Source organism: Chelonia mydas, chromosome 3 (assembly GCF_015237465.2).
Source record: "Chelonia mydas isolate rCheMyd1 chromosome 3, rCheMyd1.pri.v2, whole genome shotgun sequence".
Lineage (NCBI taxonomy): Eukaryota > Metazoa > Chordata > Testudines > Cheloniidae > Chelonia > Chelonia mydas.
This window is the reverse complement of record NC_057851.1, coordinates 114,131,009-114,156,422: the sequence shown is the minus strand read 5'-3', so window position 1 is coordinate 114,156,422 and position 25,414 is coordinate 114,131,009. Positions and strand designations below refer to the sequence as shown.

At 41.5% G+C, this 25,414-nt stretch overlaps 2 protein-coding genes and 1 long non-coding RNA gene across 3 annotated transcripts in view; 2 read left to right on the top strand and 1 right to left on the bottom strand.

Annotated features, from left to right (window-relative positions):
* NOX3 (NADPH oxidase 3) overlaps positions 1–1,132 on the top strand; it is a 56,624-nt gene extending 55,492 nt beyond the window's left edge. The window contains exon 13 of the mRNA XM_007057346.4: positions 1,006–1,132. Coding sequence (XP_007057408.2) covers positions 1,006–1,132 — 127 coding nt within the window. The remainder of the gene's footprint in view (positions 1–1,005) is intronic.
* Positions 348–25,062, bottom strand: LOC122465093. The gene is made up of 3 exons (XR_006289657.1): positions 23,992–25,062; positions 15,735–15,877; positions 348–2,271 (listed from the first exon to the last, which is right to left on the bottom strand). It is a non-coding gene; the product is annotated as an uncharacterized LOC122465093 (long non-coding RNA).
* Positions 25,063–25,261: 199 nt separating this feature from the next.
* Positions 25,262–25,414, top strand: part of TFB1M (transcription factor B1, mitochondrial) — a 45,476-nt gene continuing 45,323 nt past the window's right edge. The window contains exon 1 of the mRNA XM_027819769.3: positions 25,262–25,398. The gene's annotated coding sequence lies outside the window, so the exon portion shown is untranslated. The remainder of the gene's footprint in view (positions 25,399–25,414) is intronic.

Here is a 25,414-nt window from a genome sequence, read left to right as displayed (position 1 = left end):
CACCATGAATCCACCATTCACACCTGCTAGAGAGTACACAGCTAGAACTGTCCAGCTAGAGATTGGGGCAGCAGCAGCAAATCAGATTCTTAGCAATTCCAAGCTCTTATAGGTACAATTGCTGGTGCAAACATTTTGGAGCTCCAGTTGCCACTTAAGCACAGGTGTGCTTTGGAAATTCAGTGGTGGGCACATGTTCTTGGTATTAACACTTCTGCAACACTGTTTTTGTAGTTAGAATTCACTTGAACCTCATTTGCACTTTCCTTTGTCAAAGCTTATTGGGAGCAAACATCAGTTGTACCTCATTGCTGCAGATTTAGCTTCCTGCTCTAATGGCACAAATTCTGAAAATTTTCCCCAGTAGGTGCGCAGCTAATGAGTGTGTACTTTATATATTTAATGGATATGTGCACAGTGTCTTTTTAAAAGCAAACCCTCAAACAATGATATATTCGACTGTGCAGAAAATAGCTATTTTTCTATTGTTTGTAACATCATTGCCTAGATATCTGCAAACTTGGGCATGGACTTATTCTTCTATGAGGACCTCTTACATGTCAAGTTTCAAAATTCAGCCACTTTTAAATTAAATACAGAAATATGTATTTTTTTTTCATCTTCATAGAACTCAAAAATAACTGTAGGGATTTTTTGCATTTTTTAAAATTACTTCCACTTAGAGACAAAGAATGGAAAATTTTAGCCCATGGAGTAGGTATTTTTTTGTAAAACTATGATAGTGTGAAAACAGAGTTATCATAAAAAATGTTTTTTGCAACCCCAGTTATAGCAATCCAGTTGAACACTGTAATAAAATGTAATAAACACTAAAGAAGAATTTAAAATAAAGATGGTTATAAAATAATACTTTGTGAAATGAACACAGGCAAAACTTTTAAAATGCATTTGTCAAAAGGCCATTTTAAAAGATTTAAACAAAACTGAGGATTGTCAAAATATGTGGTTTATTTGTTTTGTTCTGTTATCTTTTTGTTGCTGCAGCAAGAGCATCGGTGTATTCTTCTGTGGACCCAAAGCTCTCGCCAAGATCCTTCAAAAGAGGTGCAACTTGTACTCATCAGCTGATCCAAGGGGTGTTCAGTTTCACTATAACAAGGAAAGTTTCTAAACAGTATTTTTGAAATGTTATAATTGATGTCATTGTACTGTATCCTTTTTCAATGAAATCAGTGGAAGTTAGGGGTCTAAATATAGTTGAGGATCTGGGCTCAAGTGTCTTTATAATTTAAAACTAAAAACATGAAACCCCCACAGAATTTACATAAGTTAGTGGAAGATGCAGCTCTGCTCTATATTAAAAAAACAAAAGCAAAAATATATTAGATCTGTACTGAGGTATAAAACACAGTTCATAAGGATCATATAATGCATTTACCCATCCATACAATAAAACTGTGAAGCAGAAAACATCCCAAGTGTGTTAGCAGTTGAATAAGACAAATGGCAATATTATGTATGTACAAACACATGGAAAAATATTCACTGGAGAAGACAAAACTATATAGACAAACAACCACATAAGGATAAAAATTACATCCCAGAGGTCTATAGGAATATTTTATAAATCTGTTTGGGGATGCAGTTTGTATGAACTAAGCTGGCTCTACAAGATATAGTTCTATTATTATTGAGTTGAAGACGATGCATCTTTATTTGAAAATTGTGCAAGTTTTCTGAAATGTCTGTGAAATGATTAATGTGGTGCATATAGTGTAGCGGTAAAGTGAGTGGAGAATTAGCATCTCTGCCAGTTCACCTAGAAGCATTTATCTTTTTTTTTTTTTCTTTTTTTCCCCGGGTGCCAGTGATGAGCCTCAGGGTAAGCTGACACTTATTTTTTAAATATAAATTAAGCTTCTTTTTTGTGTGTTGAAAATCTTGAAGGGAATGAGGAATATCTGTAAGTACCAATACCAGCTGCCATTGCATGAAAGAAAGAGGTGGCAATCTCCTGTAGGTTCTGAATGATTGTTTTAATGGGGCTGGATCTGAGGTATCCAGCACAACAATATTGTGCTGCCAGAAAAACAGGATCTGTTCTCCCTTACCTCATGCAACAAGATGTAACATTTAGCTTCTGGCTCAACATGGCATCTCTTCACTGCTTTGATTTATTCCCACTTTTGCAAATCACTGTGGTATGCTACAGGAGATGCATTTAGAGCCCTTGTTATACAGTAGTTCATTGAGTAGCATCACTGTTATCACCACCAGAGGAGAATTTCACTTGTATCTGGGCTGAGTGACCTAGAATAAAAAGAAAAGAATAACAATAAGTGGGGAGGTTTGTTAGACTTGAATGAAACTGCATTTAGGTTGAATGAAAATCCCTTTATTATTAATATAATTTAAATCAAAATGGAAACTAGGAAGATTTGGCTTAGTGCCTTGTTTTTGAGTAGCACTGAGCACACAGCAGCTATGATAATGTGAACGTACATGTAATTACTCTATTATTGTGTTTATGTATGAAAACATCTGCTGTCAGGGAAAATGAAAGATGTCTTCATGAATTTGTCCATTCAGCTTCTTCACTGGGAAGTGTTCACGACTGTAGAGAAAAATATTAGTAACTAAAATATAGTTAAAACAGCACAGCCTCATCTCATACTGTACTAATGTGACAGTCAACCAACTAATCACATGCCCATACCTACAGATTAATTATTTGGACCTTACAATAAAATTAACATTACCAACAGATTTACTGTAAGAATTTAAATTGTACACTTGTATTCGCCAACAAGTATAATTTAGAATATACGATTTTACATGTTCTGGGATTTTTTCCCCAAAAGTGCAATGGAAACTGTCTAGTGAAAATTGCCCTGTTTTACACGAAAAGATGAAACAGGGTCTGCCAAATGTACTGCATTCCATCAGATTATATATACTGTATAATTATAAGGGATCCCCTCCATCTTTCATTCTGGTATGATAAAGTGCTGTATTTGGGCAAAACCAAATATTGTAAACTACAAAAAAGAATGGGACTTTCAAAAGGTTTGGATAGTCCAGATTAGCAGGAGAATTTATCGAAGTTTATACAAAGAGAGCTCTCCTGGAAAGGGGATAGTTTTAAATGACTGTTACCTGACATTTGTGTTGCTATTCTCAACCGTGCATTGGAGTTTTGTTAGGGGAAATTACTTGAATGTGAAAATAAAAAACGAAGTGATGAGAAAAGAAGTGAAACCATAACTCCCAAAAGCACTGTTGTAGGAGATGGACTAGCAGCTGCACTCTTGTGCATAGCAGATGTGTGCAGTCCACCGACTTTTATTTTCCCTTTGGAAGCATCTCACCCAGATACAGGCCATACACAAACTTGTTTTGCTCATGAGATCTGAAGAGGTTACAGCATGTTGTCACAAAAAAGCAACAAGCCTAGAAAGCATAGCATTCTCAGACTGTCACCCATCCAAGTAGTTATTAGATCCAAACCTGCTTTGTTTTGAAAATTAGATGAGTTTAGGCCCATTGAGGCAAATGGAAGAACAACAGCTGGATTCTGCTATTTGTAACTTATGGTGACCCTTATCATTTCTCTGCTCCAGAAATTCTGCAGTTCTGAATCTTCAGAGTCAAAACGGGGGGGTTGAGAAATGTTCTCCATGAGTAAGGCTGTGTCCACATTAGGGAAAACAGTGTTTTCGAAATATGTGAACTAACATGTTAATTAACTTACATTAAAACCCTAATAGAGGCAGGAAATTTGTATTTTAACATGGGTTAACTGGTAAGAACCAACCAGAGCTGTATTTTGACACAAGTTAAAATGCAAATTGCCTTGTCTACGCTATGGTTTTAATACATGATAACTAACACAGGTTAGTTGACATGTTTTGAAAATACAATTGTTTTCCTAGTGAAGACAAACTCTTTGAAAGGTTTATAAATATGCTATCGGATACTGTTGAGGGGGTGCTGATTAGGTGTACCAAGACAACAGCGCTGTCCAGTAATGATGCTCTGGGATATAATGCCCAACAGTGGGGATTCCAGGTGCCGCTTTGCCTAGTGGCAGTATCTCCAAGAGGCCACTTCACCTAACGGCAATATCACCCAGTGGCAAGAGTGGTGAGGGTAGGGGAACCCAGGCCCACACTATTCCACCAGGTTCTGACCTAGTGCCCTTCAAAACCAGATGTCCTGACACAGGGTTCAGGTCCAAATATCCCCAAGCACGTTCCCTGGGTCACGTCCTACCCTCATCCCAGTCCCTCCAGAGTTACACACGGGTTCCCTCTTGTGCTCCCTCTGCTCTGTCTCCGGCAGCTCCTCCACTGGTAACAGCAAGTCATCCCCTTTGGTTCCTGTAATCAACTGACTTCCTGCGGCTCAGGTAGGCCCCAACATCTTGGAGTCCCAGCGTCTTCCTGGAAGGAGTCTTTTACGCACAACCACTCTCGTCCACAGTCAGCCCAGGCTAAGCTGAGCTTCTCCCTTTTGAATGCTCCTTCCACTGGGAGCAGGTCCAAGGGCAAGGAGGCATGACTAAAAATAGAGCATGCTAAAAATAGAGTGTAGCTCTGACAGCATGAGTGGCGGGAGGGGCCAGCCACCATGAGTATGTGCCTAGTATCTCACAAAGGTAAATATTCTGACGGCTAGCCCATCTCGCTGCTCACGCAACTGCAACTATACTCTTACTTTTTTAGCTTGAGCAGAGCTGTTATAAAGGGAAGGGTAATCACCTTTCTGTATACAGTGCTATAAAATCCCTCCTGGCCAGAGGCAACATCCTGTTACCTGTAAAGGGTTAAGAAGCGCAGCTAACCTGGCTGGCACCTGACCCAAAGGACCAATAAGGGGACAAGACACTTTCAAAACTTGGGGGAGGCTTTTGTTTGTGCTCTTTGTTTATGTAATTGTTCTCTCTTGGGACTGAGAGAGACCAGACAGAAATCCATCTTATCCAAGTCTCCCATATTGCAACCAGTATAGGTAAGCCAGGCAAGGCGGATTAGTTTCTTTTGTTTTATGTGAATTTTCCCTGTGTTAAGAGGGAGGTTTATTCCTGTTTTCTGTAACTTTAAGGTTTTGCCCAGAGGGGGATCCTCTGTGTTTTGAATCTGAATACCCTGTCAAGTATTTTCCATCTTTATTTTACAAAGACGATTTTTACCTTCCTTTTTTTTTTTTTTAAAATAAAATCCTTCTTTTAAGAACCTGACTGATTTTTCCATTGTTCCAAGATCCAGGGGTTTGGGTCTTTGATGATTTTGTAACAAATTGGTTAGGATATTATTTTCAAGCCTCCCCAGGAAAGGGGGTGTGTAGGGCTTGGGGAGGGGGGAGAGATTTTGGGGGAAGATGTCTCCAAGTGGTCTCTTTCCCTGTTCTTTGTTTAACAAGCTTGGTGGTGGCAGCATACTGTTCAAGGACAAGGCAAAGTTTGTACCTTGGGGAAGTTTTTAACCTAAGCTGGTAAGAATAAGCTTAGGGGGTCTTTCATGTGGGTCCCCACATCTGTACCCTAGAGTTCAGAGTGGGGAAGGAATTCTGGCAAGATCTAACACAGGTATGTCTCCCCAGGCTGGAACATACATCTCTAGCTCAAAGTTTAGACATATCCTTATGGTCATAGGGGGTTGCTGTAGAGATAGGGCTCAGGGTTGGGATCTGAACTCTGATCCAAATTATACTTTTATTGTATCACGGGACCATCTCTAGTCCTTCATGACTGCTTTTCTAGAATTTTATTCTTTCATATTAAAGGCCAAAATTAGAAAACTTGGATGCCTAAAGTTATACAGCTAGAACCATATTTAGATACTTTAAGTGATCTGATTTTCAGAGGTGGTTGAGTACCTTCAACTTAGGCACCTAAGTCTGAAAATGTTGGCCTAATACCTTTGTAGACTGTGGCACAGAAAAGAATCAAGGAAATACAACATCCAGTACACTTTCCCCTGTCGTCACATAAATAAACATCTTTTAGCCATCATTGGTGTATGTGGGATGGCAGTTACAACACATCCCAAAAAGCCATTTAGTTTTTGACGTGAGTATCTGTTCACAAATATTTATTCTTATTTAAAAAAAAACTTTTTTACACATTCTGGCTTTGTTGACAAGTCAAATATGAGTTTAATGGTCTCATACTAGTTCCTTTTTGAGCATCTCACAAAACCACCATGTGAGTTGGCATGGTGGGCATTCCCAGTTCAAGGAGAACCCAAAAGAATTGTGGGTCAAAACTGAAGTACATTTGGGTTGAACATGTATGAGAAGTTCCACAAAACCCCTGCCTGCACTGTGTCTGACTGAAGCCAATGCCCATTAGCATGAGCACAATACTCACTCATGCATCTTAAAAACTGGTTAAGATAAAAAAAGAGAAACTTCAGATTAAAAAGGTCATTGACACCTGATCAGTCCTGCAACAGGGAACACTCCTTAATTATACATTACTATAAGACTATGTTACATTTATGTAAAAATGTCTACACTGAACAACCACCATTGCACATTAATTTGAATAAACTAGCCATACAATTTTCTGAGTTCACGTAGCGGTGAAGAATTCAGAAGGCTATGTAGAATGTATACCAACGCACTGCTAGCCCTTTAAGATCCTTTTTTAAAGATTTCTTACTCAGCAGACAAGAGGATGACAGTTAAGATGCACAGTTTGACAACTCTGAACATACTAGCAAAGGATGAAACAAACCAAAATATACGCTGTGATATTATTGGTCAACACATGGAGTCTTTTGAATATAAACTATGTGCAAAATAACTAGATCTGTCTGGATTGGCCTTTGAAAGTTTACACAATCCAGTATGCCATTTCTTCTAAAGGACTGTACTATTACTATTTTTTATGGTAGGTATGATAATCATTACAAAAGATGACATATCCATGGTATGGCTGGCGGAGTGTAATCACATAAAAATAGGGCATCTATATATATTACCGTAAATACATTATAACAGTTTAACATTCTACTTATGAATAACTTTTCATGCAAGGAACCCAAACCAGTTTATGAACAAATGGTCTAATTCTGAGAGGTGCTGAGCTAATGGAACGTCCAGGAAGTCCAAAGGAATTGAAGGCGCTCCGCATTATGCAGGATCAGTTCATAAGAACTTAGTCAATGAAATTAATTGGAGTTTTGTCCAAGCGAGGACAGTAAAATTTGGTACCGTTAATCAACATCAGCACAAATGATATTTTACAAATATCAAACAACTTTTTTACTACTGACTAACCTTTTTTAATAAGAGAAAAATTGAATTCAGGTTAAATGACTGGAATGGTCACATTTGTCTATAATGAATATTTTAGTGCTTTGGTACATGCTGGTTGTCTTATTGCTATACCTACACGTAACAATTAATAATGCAGCCCACAAGCAGTGAGATGTTTCTTTGGGGAAGGACACAAATACATACAGAATTCAAAGTTACTGCTTTAGGCCCCGATCCAGCAAAGCACTTAAGCATCTGAGTAGTCCCCTTGACTTCAATGGTCAGTATGGCCTCTTGACTTCAATGGGACTAGTCACATGCTTAAAGTTAAGCATCTGCCTAAGTGCTATGCTAGATCACTGCCCTAGGTAGCTCACAGAAAGTGATGCACAAACAAGCGACTCTTTTGCTGTGGTTAGAATAGGACACTGGGAGTTAGGATTCCTGGGTAAATCAGGGCAACGTTTTTCAGATAAAACTTTTGGGGGGGTGAAAAATGCAAATTCAGTGACATTGAAATATTTCATAAATTATGTTGATTTTGCCTAATTGTTTCTATTAGAAAAAAAACAAAATCAGAAAAAAAATGAAATGCTTAATTTTGACATTTTTTAAATGAAACATTTTGCCCTTGTGGTTTGATATGATGTTACATTTCAAACCTTCCTTTAATTTTATTTCAAAACCATTTTAAAAAAAATGATCAAAACTGAAACAAAACATTTCTATTTAGGCAAATCAAATCATTTTGTTTGACCCAAAATGATTATTTTTGCTTTTCTAAATTGCCAAAAAAACAAAAAATCCATCATTGGCTCAGCTCTACATCTGGGTTCTATTTCTGACTCTGCTCTCCAGAGGTGTAAGGGTGGGTCTGTGACGCTCCTCCCCTGCCTGAGCACCTAGGCAGAGTCAGCCTGAATCTGCCCCTTAAACATCTCACCAATTTTAGCCGTTTTTGGAAACTATATTACCATTCACCTAATCTATTCTTAGGCTAGCGGCTAAGATGTTTTTAATGGCAAATATTTAGGATTCCTAATCAATAGATGTACGTATATGAGAAAACGCCTACATGCCAAGTAGATGCTGTAACATACAATACATTTCTTCAGTAAAGTAACTGACAGAAATACACAGAACTTTTATTGACATCAAACAAGCTCTATTTAATAGTTAAAAATGGGCTGAATTCTAAGTGAGATTATGAGTTAAAATAAGATGAGAGACTAATAGATTTAGAATATTACAAAGTGGGTTAAAAATGAACAACTGAGATGGGAAGAGAAAGAACAGGGCTTTTAAAAAAGTCTTTAATAAGCAATATTATCCAAACACCTGAGCACGGATTTTTGTCCTGGCACTCTTTACCCTAATGAGAGAACAGAAACAAGACTTGGCGCCCGCTCCTACTTCCAGCAAAGGGCATAGTAAAACATTCAGTGGCTTAAATGGTAGCAGGACCCTGTGCTTCAGAGCACAGCACTATCAGAATAGCTGAGGTTTAATTTTTATGTATGGTATATCAGAGAGTTTTCAACAGGATGAAAGACTCTTTTTAAATATTTCATGTAGAGAATATACAATGGCAAAGAATATAGTTAAGTAAATAAATAATGTTCTGCTTCCGTTTCCTGGGATGCACTTATCCCCTTTATGACTCTTGATACTGCAGTGCATTTCCTTGCTTTCAGACTTCTCTTACCTCACTCATACTTAAAGAATTTTCTAAGATTACAGACATAGATCTGTTCATCTCTTGTCTAGTCTCCTTTAACAGCTTAAGATAAATCCTATATGAACCAGGTTTGAGGTCTTCATCCTGATTCTTTATCACCTCTGTTATTGGCTGTGTAGAAACCCAGGCTAGTGAGTGTACAACTGTCATCTGATGGTTTTTGGTTATTGTCCTGCCTTGAAAATATATTTAATGCTGTATCTGTGATGCTGTTATTTACATCAGTAAATTCATCCTTCCTCATTCCACTCACTATTTTCTATACAATTAATGGGGCATTTTTAGCACATTTTACTTCAAGAAGAAATCAGAAAATGGCAGTTTCAATGGGATGGGTGAACATAAGGCACTTTACTATGCAGATGATATCTTACGTCTCTCGACTGTGTTAGTTTGCACAGAGAAATCCAAAGCTCATCTGAGAAAAGTGATCAATTAATTTTCCAAATTCTCTGTGTATAAAGTAAATTTCCAGAAAAAAGTGAAGTACTTCCCTTGTTCAAATCTGCCCTCATAGGCTGCCAAAGTCATGAAGCACTTGGGCAAATTGTTCAACAGAGGATTGGAAACTGTGCTATGAGACATTATCAATCTGGGAATCCAGTTACTGAAAGCTTGCTTCATGAACTGGAGCTAATTGATGCTCTCATTGTAGGGTTGAACCCGAACCATCAAAATGATAGTAGTTCCACAGATAAATTAATTTTTAGTATGCTGCCACTTAAAATTCCACCCAGTCACTTTAAAAGGATTCAGAACATGATTCAAATCCTTTTATGGTAAGGGAAAAGACCAAGAATTAAAACAGAAAAATTAGCTGCTCATAAAAACAAAAGGTGACATAAGGCTTCCAAATAGAGAATATATTGCAACATATTTTTCACAACTGCCTCTTTTTCTTTTACCTACTGAGCCACTTCTTACTTGGATCGATTTAGAAGCGCTAGAAATGGCATCTTTGCCAGTTCAATCCTGCATAGTCATGCCAATTAAAAGGTTCAGTATCCTAATATTAAAGTATAATAAGGAAGTTTGGATAAGGGAGACAAAACTGATCAATTTTTTTATCAAAATTATTTAATCATTCTACCACCTGGAACAATGCTAAAATACAAAACAAGAGCATGTTCCTTTACCTGGAGGAATAGGAAAAACATTGTTTCCATAGGGAAGCTGTATCTGAAGTGTTTGCAGACTACCTTTACATTTTTGCAAAATGGTTTTAACTTAGGAAGTGATCAACAATTGAGATTCCATGTAACTTTAGTTTATTTGCATTCCTATTAAATATATTTGACTATGAAACAAGACCTGCTGGTAATTCTTTATTGGACTGTTATCAGCTGAGTCATATTAATATTTGTAATATTTATTACAGGAGTTGTCCTCAGTACATGAGAGTACAAAGGGTAAAATTTTCAAAAGTGCCCAAGGCCCAGATCCTCAAAGGTATTTTGGTCCCCAACTCCTATTGAAATCAATAGGAATTAGGCACCCAAATACATTTGAGGATATGGGCCTACATCCCATTTTCAAAAGTGCTTATTTCACTTAGAAGCCTAGGTGCCATAGACTTTCATTTGGACTGGACAAATTTGATCTTGCCTCAGATCCATTCGGAAAGCGGCTGCAAAGATCATTTTCCTAGCTTCCACTTGTTAAATTTTCAAACAAGAGCCTCAGTGCTTTCTTTCATGCTGCTCCTTGTGCTAGGTAGGAGTTCCTCATAAACATCTGAAAAGCTACCTCATTATCGAAGCAACCTCATCTTCCTCCTTCAAATTCCTCCTGAAACCTACTTTGCTGTGATGCCTACAAAAAACTTGACAACAGTTAGGCTGCTGGTATGCTGAGACCACTGCCTGTCGTGATGACCAAGATTATCTCATTGCTTCCTTTTCCTGCCCTGTCTGTCTGTCTCTGTCTGTTGTCTCTTGTGTTATACTTTGATTGGAACAGGGTGCATCTTTTTGTTTTATGTTTGTCCAGTGCCTATCACAATAGGGTCCATGAATAGAACTCCTACGTGCTATGGTAACACAAATAATACATAATAACAACTTACAATGATCCAAGAAATATAATGAGGGGAAATGAATGAAACTGAGAAAAGGACACTTTAAGCTAAAAAATAAGAGAAAATATCCTAATAAGGAATTGCCAGAAGCATGGTTTCTTGAGTTATTACAAATAGGACTAGACAAACTACAGAATAGACCTTAGGAATAGACCAACCCTGTACTCACTCCCAATAAACCTCTAATTTCCACCTCTAATTTCTAGGGCTCTCATATTTTCTCTGAGTAGTGGTCAGAAACTTTTAATCAAAAATGCCAATTTGTCAAATTGTTTCAAAACTATGTTGACTTCAGTGAAGTGTCTCTTAAGAAAAAAACCCAGAATGAAGTGTTTTGATAATGTTGTAAAGCCTCTGGTGGGTGGAGACCACTGTCTATCATGCTGACCAATATTGTCTCATTGTTCCCTTTTGCTCCACAATCTGTCTCTATCCATCTGTTGTCTCTTGTGCTACACTTTGATTGTAAGCTCTTTGGACCATCATTTTGCTCTGTACAGCCCCTAGCACAATGTGGTTCTGGTCCATGACTTGGGCTCCTTCATGCTACCACAATACAGATAATAAACAAACAATTCTTGAAATGCAATTTTTCAAACCAATTTTGAACAGTGTTTATCCAGCCTACAAGGCTGACTAGCCGTCTCCGCAACCAATTTAAGGAGAGCTGTGTGTTTTAAGTTTTCAGACAAGGCTTTGTCAGATGAAAAGTCAGAATTATATTAAAAAGAAAAGGAGGACTTGTGGCACCTTAGAGACTAACAAGGTGCCACAAGTCCTCCTTTTCTTTTTGTGGGATACAGACTAACACGGCTGCTACTCTGAAACCAAAAATTATATTAGTTTATCACCACCTAGCTGAATCTTTGGGTCACAGTGCACTGGGATCTGTCTTAAAAAGGCCAGATTGTTAACTACAGCAGTGCAGTGATATTTTCAAGGATTTTAGGATAAGGGTTTTTATTTAAGAGTTAGACGCTGTCAAGATTTTAAAAAATAAATCAGCGTAGCTGATGTGTAAATCAGCATACGTCCATTGTCTTTAATAGAACATTATACTAGCTGGGAAGCTGGTCCAATATCTTTAAAGAAACCTCATGTATTTCTGAGGAAAATACCTTGCTGTATAAAAACTTGAATAATACCTTTTCGTCATTTATACTGTGTGCTTATTTTTTGCACTTCACTTTCTAATTCTCATGACTAGCACAATGCTGATAAGTTTTGGGTTCTAAAACTGCATTATAATTAAAAACAAAACAAAACAACCTTTGCACTGAAATTTTAAAATGTCATAAAATCCTTTCTATTTAAATTATGTTTTGTAAGCACTCCTCCTGCTCCTTTTTAGCAAAATGTAAATTTTGGCCTAACTTACTTGAAAGCTTCCAAAATCTAGAAGAGCTATGATTGACAACCTACCTATTCATGTGTTTAACTACATTTATTTTTCAGGTTTGTTAGTCAGGATTTATACTTTCAATTTTTCTTAGTACATTTGCCTTCATTCTTCACTGTAGACTTGTTTCACTGACCTTCCACTTTTATTTCCAGGTACAATATTAATATTCTGGCAGTCTGACTCCACAGATTTATCTGTGGTTATTTAAATGTTTTGTTAACTAGTGAAGACTGTAGCATTCACTTAACACGGAACAAGACTGGCACCCAGTGGCCAGACCAGACACCTCCAGCATTTTATTCTTCACAGTTTTTCCATTAGGCATCTTAGAGTTTTTCTGGGATGTTGAAGATAGCATCTTAATCTCACAGAATCATTTTTCCTGTACTGCCCTTGGCATTAAAAAGGCATAGAGCAATTGTAGCTAAAAAGTTCACTGTCTGTACTCTTCTACTGCCACAAAAATGTCTTTATAGAGAGTTCTCTGAAAGTGGACCATGAGTAACTGCTAGGTTCAAACACCCCAAACTGCAAAACACTTTTATACCCTCAGGGCCAGACTGTGACTGGCTGTTGTATAGATGCGCAGAAAGCGGCGGAGTGCAAGATGCCCCCAGCCCCACTTTGCACATCCCACTTTAAGGCCTGATATAATCTCAGTCCTTACACTTAGGGGAATGCAATGACTTTTTCATCCATACGCCGTATGGATACACATCACCCCAAAGCGGGTTGGGAGAAGGCAGGGCCTTGCTCTCGACCCTCATCCACACTGGCCTGCAAAACAGTCCTGACGCATCCCAAAGGATCCTTGGGACACAATCCTTCCTAGAGTTTCCCCTGTGCTGGTACTAGAGTTGCCAGGTGTCCGGTTTTCGACTGGAACGTCCGGTCCAAAAGGGAAACTGACAGCGTCTGCTCAGCACAGCTGACCGGACGCTAAAAGTCCAGTGACCTGCAGTAGCAGGAAGAGCAGCAGTTGTGGCTGGAGCCTGGAGGAGCGGCTCTGCTTAGCAGCTGCTGCTCTTCCCGCCCCCAGCATGACACAGAGAACTGGCTGGCTCCAGCGGCGCCAGAACCCGGTGGGGGGTTGGCCTGTCCACTTTTCCCAGGAGTGGACCCCCCCCTCCACCCCCGGCCAGGCCAGCATGGAGCCTGGTGGGGAGCCTGGGCAATTGTGGGAGCCACGTGGACCCTCCACCTGCCTGCGGTGTGGGGGGGCTGAGAGCAGCCCCCAGCCCGTGTCCCTGGCCCCCGGGCTCCCTGCCCAGCCCAGGGCAGGTGGAGGGTCCACAACTCCACGCCAGCTCACCACAGTGGCCCGCACAGCTCTCCCCAGCCTGAGTCTGGCTGGAGGGGGGCCCTCCGAGCCACAGCCTGGCCACGATAAGAGCTGCACAGACAGGGGAGCAGCAGACCCACCCCCTGCCCTGGGTTCCGGGGAGGTGGGAGGGGACATGGGCAGGGGTTGCTTTTGGTGGAGATTTGTCAAAAGCAAAGCATGCTGCCAAGCCAAACTAATTTCTTTCTTTGACAGGGTTACTGGCCTAGTGGATACGTGAGAAGCAGTAGACATGCTATAACATGATTTCAGTAGGGCTTTTGACACAGTCCCACAAGACATTCTCATGAGCAAACGAAGGAAATGTGGTTGAGATGAAATTACTATAAGATAGGTGCACAACTGGTTGAAAGATGGTACTCATAGAATAGTTATCAATGGTTCACTGTCAAAGTGGGGGGATGTATCTAGTCAGAACTCTCATGGGTCTTTCCTGGGTCCAGTAGTTGATATTTTCATTAATCACTTGGATAATGGAGAGAATATGCCTATAAAATTTGCAGATGACACCAGGCTGGGAGGGATTGCTAGCACATTGGAGGACAGTATTAGAATTCAAAATGATCTTAACAAATTAGAGAATTGATCTGAAATCAACCAGATGAAATTCAGTAAAGACAAAGTACTACAATTAGTAAGGAAAAATCAAGTGTACAAACACAAAATGAGGAATCACTGGCTAGTCAGTAGTACTGCTGAAAAGCATTTGGGGATTATACTGAATCACAAATTGCATATGAGTCAACAATCTGAGGCAGCTACAAAAAAGGCTAATATCATTCTGGGGTATATTAACAGAAATGTTGTATGTAAGACACAGGAGATAATTGTCTAATTGTCCCCCTCTACCTGGCACTGGTGAAGTTGCAGTTGGAGTACTGTGTCCAGTTCTGGGCATCACACTTTAAGAAAACTGTGGACAAACTGGAGAGAGTCTAGAGGAGAACAACAAAAATTATAAAAGTTTTAGAAGCCTGACCTATGAGGAAGGGTTAAAAACACTGGACATGTTTAGTCCTGAGAAAAGAAGATTGAGGGGGGACCTGATAACAGAGTTCAGACATGTTAAGTCCTGTTACAAAAAGGATGGTTATCAATTGTTCTCTATGTCCACTGAAGGTACAAGAAGAAGTAGTGGGCTTAATCTGCAGCAAGGGAGATTTAGGTTAGATATTAGGAAAAACTTTCTAACTATAAGGACAGTTAAGTACTGGAATAGGCTTCTAAGGGAGGTTATGGAAGCCCCATCATTGGAGGTTTTTAAAAGGAGGCTAAATAAACACCTGTCAGAATGGTATACTTGGTCCTGCCTCAGTACAGGAGGCTGGACTACTTCCAGCCCTACATTTCTATGATTCTGTTGTTTTAAAGGATAACAGAAAACAACACCTGTCAGAACAAACAATAGATCAGAGACTTCGTGGTAAGGAAACTTTCAGTAGGGTGGGAAATAACAGATTTTCTAGTTATAACCTCATTTGGGTGTTTTCGGGTCACTTTGCAACACAAGATAGCCAGTTATAATTTGTCTTTTTATTTATCTTAAATTGGTGTAAATTAATTGTCACATGGATCTCTCTCTACTAGCCTGCAGGCCACAAAACTCTAATGAGGATGGCATTTTCTTTAAGCTTATTTTCTAGAACAAGGTGAATATATTTAAAACCTACCAATAGTAATTCCGAGCAACACATTAGTTTTAAGGTCAGTGTGATTACATTTTCATTCTTGAGATAATTCTTAAGTTGTCATAAAGTGAATGTCTATAAATATAGAAACACAATGTAAATAGTAAGTATGCCATTTACTGAGCTCAAGAGAAATCTGTAGAAGGAAAATGTCATTAGCATTCATAAAAAGAGGAACGAAAGAATAAACAAGTTTATATCTTCTTGAGATTATAGACTACAACATGCTATACTAGCTATTCAAAATGCCACAGAGATCTCACCCTTTCAATGGAAATTCTTCACTGGATACCAATATAGTATTGATGGAGTGGCAGCTGCTGTTCCATAGGTAAGGTCGTACTTCTGGCCCTGATCCTGTGATTGTTGGCTTCAGAGCAATTGGAGGGGTCTGCCTATGGTACTCCTGGTGGGCACGGAGGTCATATCATATCAGTTCTATAAAATTATGACTGGTGTAGAGAAAGAAGATAGGGAAGTGTTGTTTACTACTTCTTATAACACAAGAACCAGGGGTCACCAAATGAAATTAATAGGCAGCAGGCTTAAAACAAATAAAAGGAAGTATTTCTTTACACAGTGCACAGTCAACCTGTGGAACTCCTTGCCAGAGGATGTTGTGAAGGCCAAGACTATAACTGGGTTCAAAAAAGAACTAGATAAATTCATGGAGGATAGTCCATCAATGGCTATTAGCCAGGATGGGCAGGAATGGTGTCCCTAGCCTCTGTTTGCCAGAAGCTGGCAGGGGATGGATCACTTGATGATTACATGTTCTGTTCATTCCCTCTGGGGCACCTGGCACTGGCCACTGTCGGAAGACAGGATACTGGACTGGATGGACCTTTGGTCTGACCCAGTAGGGCCATTCTTGTATTCTTATGTTCAGTAAGTTAAACCTAGGGCTGAGTTAGAATTTTTCTGAAAACTTGAAATGAGTCAAGACAACACGTTCGTAAATTACAATGCCCTGAAAACAGATTCACCAGTGTTCCAAAATTCTACATTTTGGGGGTCACTTATACCAAAATAACCTCTCCCTTCCCAGAAAAAAAACCAACAGAACACAAGAGAGAGGTTAAAAACAACTCTACTGGTTTTTCCAGGCTGAATTTCAAGACCAAAATTTAGTTGATTAAAGTCTAATTTCAACTGTTATTAAAACTTTATTATTAGGTATGGTAATACCCACTATGGGCTAGGTGCTTTCCAAACACTTAAGAAGGACAGTCCCTGTTCCAAGGTACTCACAACTGAAAATTATTATATACATAATAAGAGCTAGTCTTTTCCACCAAAGCACTTACAATCTTTATAGACAAGGCAGACAAAGCATAGGGAGTGGGAAATCAATGAAGAAAGGTGAAAAGAGTTGCCTAAAATCCTGCCACACATCAGTGGCAGATCTGGGAATAAAACCCATATCTCCTCACTCTCAGGCCAATATCCTATCCACTACACACATTGCCTGCTGGAGAATGAGGCTTTCATTTTTAACAGAAGTTCCTAAGCCCTCTTCCTTGCACTGTAATGTAACCGTTAGTTAGGGAAGCTTGTCAATGGAAAAATGACTCCATTCAAAGGCTCACAACGGACTTTTCCCCTGCCTTGGAATCTGAGGAGCTTCACAGGAAGGGAAGGGGAATTCCTCCCAATTTCCTTTTCTCTAGTCTCCTCTCCCTGTGTACTTCCTTAGGTCCATAGAAAGAGACCCCCTGCTTCTGCATACCTCCGGTGAATGTGTGTGTGAGGGGGGAATAAAAGTGCTGGAAAGAGCAGAATGAATGGGTGAGAGATCAAGGAGTTTCACGCCTTCCTGTAAACCTGGTGAAGTCTGCAGTTGAAGAAACCTTTCAGTGACTATCAAATAGATTCTATGGCCCAAAGGGACACTGTGATCATCTAGTCTGACCTCCTAACACAGGCCATAGAACTTCTCCAAAATAATTCCTGTTTGAACAACAGCACATCTTCTACAAAAGCATCCAGCCAATTTTGATTTAAAAATGGCCAGTGCTAGAGAACCCACTGTGACACTTGGTTAAAAAAAAACCCTAATTACCCCTAATTTTAAAAATATGCGTTATTTCCATTAACCCTATAACCCACGGGGAGGGGAAACAGCAGCACAAAGACAGGAAATGATTTGCCAGGTCACACAGCAAGCTGGGGCAAGGACAAGAGGATGGATGATGCAGTAGTTTGGGTGTGGGCCTGTGACCCAGGAGATTAGGAGACTCGTTGCCCTCCCTTTCGTCGCTTCCCCTCACCCTCTGAGCCTTAGGCTAATTCATCCAGTGCCTTATAACACTGGGGCCAGAGTCTTGGGCCTTGTCTACACACCAATTGCGTACTGGTATAATTATTTCAGTTAGGGGGTGATTTTTCTACCACAATAATTAAATAGGTACAACCCCTAGTGTCAACACAGTTAAAGGTGGTTTTATATTGGTGTATCTTATTCCCCTTCCCTGCAGGAATAGCCACACTGGTATAAAGCACCTTTATAGTGCTATGACTGTATCCACTTTAGAGGACTTGTAACGCTTTAAGTATAGTGGTATAGTTAAAGTGGTACCATTTTTGTGTGTAGAAAAGGTTAAGGAGCAACTCTGGGCCCAGCCGATCCCGCCCAGCCACACCCACAAAGCATACTCCAGCTGGAGGTACAGTTTAAAAGGGAGCCAGACAGCACAGAAGAGGGCTGACAAGGCAGGGTGACGAGCCTGCCCTGAGAACTCCTGAGGAAGGGTGCTACAAGAATCTTCTGGAGAGAAAGGGCCTGCCTGGTGAGCCCAGCGGGACTGAAGGTTCAACTGGTACTTTTGCTCTTACTAATTTGTAACAGAGTGCAAAAACTTTGACAAGAGAGAGGGCGGTAGGAAGTGGCCCAGGGAGGCAGACATCAGGCTTTCCTGGGTGCTGGACATTTGGTAATCCCTACAGGGCCCTGAGCTGGAGCCTGGTGGAGTGGGATGGCCTGGGCTACCCTACCAACCCCCCTTCATTAAGAACCCTCAACTTCTAGACTCCCTGCTGGAGGCAAGGAATGAAAGGGCCTTTGAAACCTCAGCTGGGCTGAGACACTTGTTGGGGGGTCAATAACTGAACCCCATATCTTCCTAGGAAACCTGTCACACCAGGGAGAAAGAGGACTAAATGAGAAACTGACTGGAGGGTCAAGTCACCCCCCCCAACAGAAGATAGATCAACACCAGGTGTGGAGGTGGTGTAGGGGCCTAACCACTAGGCAATGCCACCAGCAGACACCATCCATCACAAAGTCTAAGTGAACATCTGAGGTTGGTGTGGTGAGAAAAAAGCACGCTTAGTACTGGAAATATATGAATTTTTATTATTAAAACAATGGTCTGAGGTGCATATTACCAATACTGTACATGCAAAGAAGAGAAGATGGTAAATTGGCATATCTATGGGGTGGAGTTTGGTTGTCTTGCTTGAGAAGTATTTGGTTCTTGTGCTGTAGAGCAAGCACGCGTGGGGGTAAAGCGCACAGGTGCCTCTTACTCCCCCATTAGGGTTATAGAGTCTAAGGCCAGAAAGGAGCAGGATATCATCTATGCTGACCTGAACATCACAAGCCACTAACCCTACCTAAATGTTCCTGAATTAAGACCAATCGTCTGGATTAGACTGGAGTATTACAAATCTCAGGAGACTAAAGTATTGTGTGCTACAGACAGAGAAAAGGAGGGACCTCGGTGCACCAATGTCCCACACCCCACACATGGCAGGGAAATGATTAAATGAGACACACCCGGATAAACCTGGCAAGCGACCTGCATCCCCACACTGCAGAAGAAGGTGAGTCAATCTGTTTTAGGGAAAATTCTTTCCTAATACCAGATATAGTGATCAATTAAACCAGGGGTGGGCAAACTATGGCCCGGGGGCCACATCCAGCCCTTCAGATGTTTCAATCTGGGCCTCGAGCTCCTGCTGGGGAGTGGGATCTGCAGCTTACCCCGCTGCATGCGTGCTGTGGCTCTGCACAGCTCCCGGAAGCAGCAGCACATCGCCCCTCTGGCTCCTATGCATAGGGGCAGCCAGGGGCTCCGTATGCTGCTCCTGCCCCAAGTGCCAGATCTGCAGCTCCCATTGGCCAGGAACTGCAGCCAATGGGAGTTGCAGGGGCGACACCTGAGGACAAGGCAGGGTGCAGAGTTGCCTGGCTGCACCTCCGCATAGGAGCCAGAGAGGGGGACATGCTGCTTCCAGGAGCTGCTTGAGGTAAGTGCCACCCGGAACCTGCACCCCTGACCCCCTCCTGCCCTCTGAGCCCCTCGGTCTCAGCCCAGAGCACTCTCCTGCTCCCCCAACCCCTCATCCTCAGCCCCACCCCAGAGCCCGCAGCTCCAGCTGGAGCCTTCACCCCCCTGCCCACATCCCAACTGCCTGCCCCAGTCTGGAACCCCCTCCCACACCCTGAACTCCTCATTTCTGGCCCCACCCCAGAGCCCTCAGCCCCTCCTACACCCCAACCCCCAATTTTATGAGCATTCATGGCCCACCATACAATTTCCATACCCAGATGAGGCCCTTGGGGCAAAAAGTTTGCCCACCCGAGTTAGACCCTGACCATGTGATCAAGACCCCCAGCCAAGCATCTGAGAGAGAATTAGAGAATTTACATTTTTAAAAACCTAACATGAAATCAAATTTATTAACAGCTTAACTTGAAGTAATTAAAGAGAAACCCACTAATTTTTTCATTAAACCCTTCTTGTTGTTTTGTAAAATAGCAATTATCATTTGCTATTCTACATTTTTCATCAATATGTGGAGCTTGCTCTTTCTACATTGATCGTGTTTTAGCATTTTAAAATGTCAGGGCCAAATCCTGTAGTTTTTACTCCGCCAAAATTGCCATATCTTGGCTGAGTAAGAACTGAAGGATTTTAAAGAGACACTTAAAAAGATATACAGTACAATGGAATATGTAAAGGACAAACATTGGCCAGGTCCTTTTCCTATTGAATCAATTGCAAAAGTCACATTCTCCTTATTGAGAACATGATTGGTCCCTTATGCAGCATACTGAAAATACATTTCACAGTAAGATTCCAAGATTATCATTCTGTTTCACTCTGTAGCCTAGGATGTCCGTAGAGTCAGTGTGAAGCGATTGGAAATAGCTACAAGCATGGATGAGGGCTCCTTTTGTTCAGAATATTACCAGGTGCAACCTTTAATCAGTTTCGGGGTCTATCCTCACCAATTTTTAAGGTCTCAGCCATTTTGACTTTATGAATAATACCTGTGCAGTGTACTGCCACAGTATGTCACACAAAGAATCCTAGGTAGGTAACACAACCAATCATCACCCTTACTCCATAGCTAATTTGCATTCAACAATTTCATTGGTTGTGTGAGGGAGACTGCATGGATGATGGATTAGTTGGTCCAGCTGCCACACCCCTTCAACAGGTTTAGCTACTAGTTTTAGATCAGGGGTTCCCAAACTTGGTTTGCGGCTTGTTCAGGGTAAGCTCCTGGCTGGCCACGAGACACTTTGTTTACCTGAGTGACCGCAGGTACGGCCACTCGTGGCTCTCATTGGCTGGGTACGGCAAACCGCAGCCACTGGGAGCTGTGGGCGGCCATGCCTTTGGACGGTCAACGTAAACAAACTGTCTTGCACTCCAACCAGATAAACTGAGGTAAATCTACAACTTGCCCTGTCTACACTAGGATTTTACAATGTTAACTATCACATACCAAAAACTCACCTGTGTTCCTGGTTTAGACAGGGCATGGTACCTGGTTTTGCCAGAGGATGTTGTGAAGGCCAAGACTATAATGGAGTTCAAAAAAGAACTAGATAAATTCATGGAGGATAGGTCCATCAATGGCTATTAGCCAGGATGGGCAGGGATGGTGCCCCTAGCCTCTGTTTGCCAGAAGCTGGGAATGGGTGACGGGATGGATCACTTGATGATTACCTGTTCTGTTCATTTCCTCTGGGGCACCTGGCATTGGCCACTGTCAAAAGACAAGATACTGGGCCAGATGGACCTTTGGTCTGACCTAGTATGGCTGTTATGTTATATGGGAGAAGCCTAGACTCTAACTCAATATGCTAATGGGTCTATCATATTGCTGTGTCTTCACTTGAACTGTAGAAGGTGTTTAATTAGAAAGAGAGGACGTGATCTAACTTCTTTAAATTCTAGTTTAGATAAAGCCTATGTGTGAATAACCCAAATGGGGGGAAAGTAGCCTAACATTTTTAAACACTTGCAGTTAATTTAGAAATTTTTTCACCAACTGTTAAATCAAACAAAAATAGTGTGTGTGTGTATATATATATAAAAAAATTACCTTAAAACAACTGTGAAATGGTCTGATTTTTCTATGTTCTTCAGAAGGATATGAATATCTTCAGTCTTAATTTACCTTACGAAGCTGTCAGGATGTTGGTTTACCGTTCGTTAATTAATCTTATTGCATTTGAAATATTTTTAGTGACTTAATCATTACACTTAGATATGGACAGTAAAAAAAGTTTATATTAGTGTACATTTAAATTGTCCTTTAAATATGCTATTTCCATCAGTGGCTGTAAATACCTCTGCTGATTCCATGACCTTTTACATAACTGATGCTTATCTGTTTTATAATACAAAGTACATGGGTTTGAGCCAGGACAAATCCCATTGACTTCAATCAGAGCAGGAGGGGGCCCATCCTGCCCAACTTACTCCTTATAGAGGGACTTTAACACGTTACTGGGATCTACTGATTTGTTGTTGTATTATTGGGAATTTGTTATTGATGCTAGAGACTTTATTCAGTGAATATAACCTAGAGCCCCCCTCAGTGATTTCCCCTGATTGAGGGTTACTTACTGGAAACATTAGATTACATATAGATTACATTAAATGTAAGCTTGACCTTAATAAAAAAAAAACCACACCCTTCTATGAACTTTACTTTTCCACCTGCAACTACCAATATGCACTTCACTTCTCCAGGACTTCCTCTTGGCTTTTTATTAAATATTCCACTTCCAGAAAACAGCTTCTTACCATTCACTTACCTGTCAAAGCAATCAGCAAGCAAATAAATAAAAAAGCAAAATCATAAGTAGGTACTTAAAACCCATCGTTAGTTCTACAGTACCACAGAGAAAGGAACATTCTTCTCTGCCATGCCCGATCACTTCTGATGTCAGCAGGGGACTCTTACAACCAGTACTGGAAAATGTTGAAAGAAGTGTACTGTACATATATTTTTAGCTACAGTATGTTCTGTAATTCAAATACTTACTTGTGACATATCAATTGCTTGATTTATTTTGTCATTCATAGGTGAAGTGTCACTAAGCAGCTGATACTGCAAGCTGCTGAATGCCTGAATCTCCCACTGTAGTCAGAAGAAGTGCATGAAAGCCCAGATCCTTAAAGGTATTTAGGAGCTTAACTCCCATGGGATCCTTTGAGGAGTTAAGTCTAATTGTCTCCAACTCAAGACCCCCTAAGGCATGATTACCACGAGGTGCTCAGCATTCTCAACTCCAACAGAAATTAAGGGGAACTGCAGGTCATGAGTACTGCTGAAAATCAAGTCCTAGGTGTGTAGAATTGGGCAAACCATGAACTTGGAAATTAGTTAACTCAAGTTTTTTTTTTTAAAAAAAACCTCTAATGTAAACATACCCTAAAAAAACTGGAAGTCGGGATATCTGCTTTGTATTTTTAGTTCTGCTCCAGACTTGGAGTACCACTTTAACCAAAAAGAAAAGGAGTACTTGTGGCACCTTAAAGACTAACAAATTTATTTGAGCATAAGCTTTCGTGAGCTACAGCTCACTTCATCGGATGCATTCAGCAAGTCATTTATGGCTGGATCTTCAAAGCTACTGAGTATCTGCAGCTACCATTGATTGCAGTGACTTCTGAAAATTGAAACACCAATGTCTATGTACTTCCACTTCGCCCCTGTAAATGGGGATAACACTAAATCACCTGACAGGCTTTCTTAGGATAAATTATGTTTGAGCTTTGAGAGTCTTGGATAAATGATGTTATATTTATTGTCCATAGTAATGAAAGCTCTAGCGAAGGCTGTAAATGTTTTTTCTTATAGCCATTTTATATGCTAAAAATTTTCTGGAGAACACCACTTTCAAGATTGAAACATGCTTCAGAGCTGTAATGTTAACAAATCAATGTTGTTAAAAACTTTGAGCTAGACCCACAAATGGATTTAGTCTCTAAGTGCCCAAATTCCCTGGTTGCCTAAGTTTCTCCAAGTAAGCATGCACAACACTGCACACATCTGATGCCACAATGCTGCTTGATACCCTGTCTCATGCTTAAATCCCAGCATGATGCTCAGATTAAACATTCCCATGCCCATCTTGCACATGGCCCAGTCCAGTAGGTGTTTCCAGAGCACACCAAAGCCCACAAGACTATCGGGGTGACCAGACTAGGAATTTTGGGGTGAAGGCATGGGCATGTGTGAATACCAGTAGCCATGAGTTAGGTTACTCACCTGGAACGTGGGATACCTGATTTCAAATCCCCACTCTGCTTCATGTGTAGCAGGATCTTCTATATTCCTGGTGACTGCCCAAACCACTGAGCTATGGTATTTTCTGGACTAGGTCATTCTCAATCTCTCCTTTTAAAGCTGTTCCCCTCAATTTTCAGGCTTTCTAGTGAGTCCATTTGTAGGTGGCTCAATTTTTGATGTGGATTGTATAGGGAGCCTGAGCACCAAACGTAGGGCTGAGGACTCCACTGAGTGACAGAACACCTAAACATGAGGCACTGTAATGCTGAGCACTGCAATGCCTTTGTCTTATTGCGGGTCTGGCCCCTTGTGTTTTGCACCCCGTCACTTCTTACAGTTTTACGCCCCAGTTATGTTATTGGATCTACATGGCTGGACAGTGCTGCCTAGTGAGGCTTAGGGTTGCCACCCATCCGGTTTTTACCTGGACCACCTGGGTTTCGGCTTGTGTGTCCCAGTGCCATTTGACAAGCCCAGATGTCTGGATTTTTGATCTGGTGGGGAGGGGCATGCCCTTCTTGGGGGGGGGGGGGGGGGAGGGAGGTGGAAAGAGGGTAGGGCCAGGAAGAGGCAAAGCAAATGACACAACGGGGGGGGGGGAGGGGGGCAGAGCAGGGGACGGAACCTCAGGGGTCCAGTTACCAGCCATTAGAAAGGTGGCAACCCTAGTGAGGCTCTGCCCAGGAACCAGCCCCCTTGCGTGTGGCTCCAACTTCAGGGCGGCAGGGGGCCCCAGCTGCAAGCAGAAGCAGGTGGAGGCAGGTTTGGCAGCAGGGCTCGGGACAGCGGATTTCACGTTAATCACGGGGCGGTACAAACTGCCCTGAAAACAAACCTAGGGCAAGGAAAGCACAGGCTGAACCCAGCGCAGCCTCCCCGCCAGCCGCGCGCAGAGCAAGGACTACCCGGTGGCGCGAGCAGGACACCCCTACACACCCGCAGCAAGCGGCGCACACGTTACGCACTACTGCGCCTGCGCAGTGTGAGGCCCATGACCCTGAATCGGCCTGAGAGTAGGAAGCGCATGCGCAACAGACGGGGAGCGGGAATGTTGAGAGACCAATGGTGCGCATGCGATCTAAGACCACCGTTCCCAGCCGTAAGGAGATGACGCGTGTGAGACCCTATCCAGGTCCGGGAAGGCGGAGTGTAACGTTGAGGAGGACGGCAGGGGCGCATGCGCTGTGGGGAGACCCATGCCTGATTGGGCGGCGAAATTCTATTTCCGGTTCGCTTTCTTCCGTATCCGGGTCCCTGCGCCGCGTGGCGGTTGTTATTGGTTAACGCGCTTTACAAAAAATATAACAGCGAGCAGTCGCCGGACTCTCCCGCGCGTGTTCCCGCTCGGGTGCGCTCCGCGCCTCCACGCGACAGCGGCCTCTACCAGTAAGTTTCACGTGGG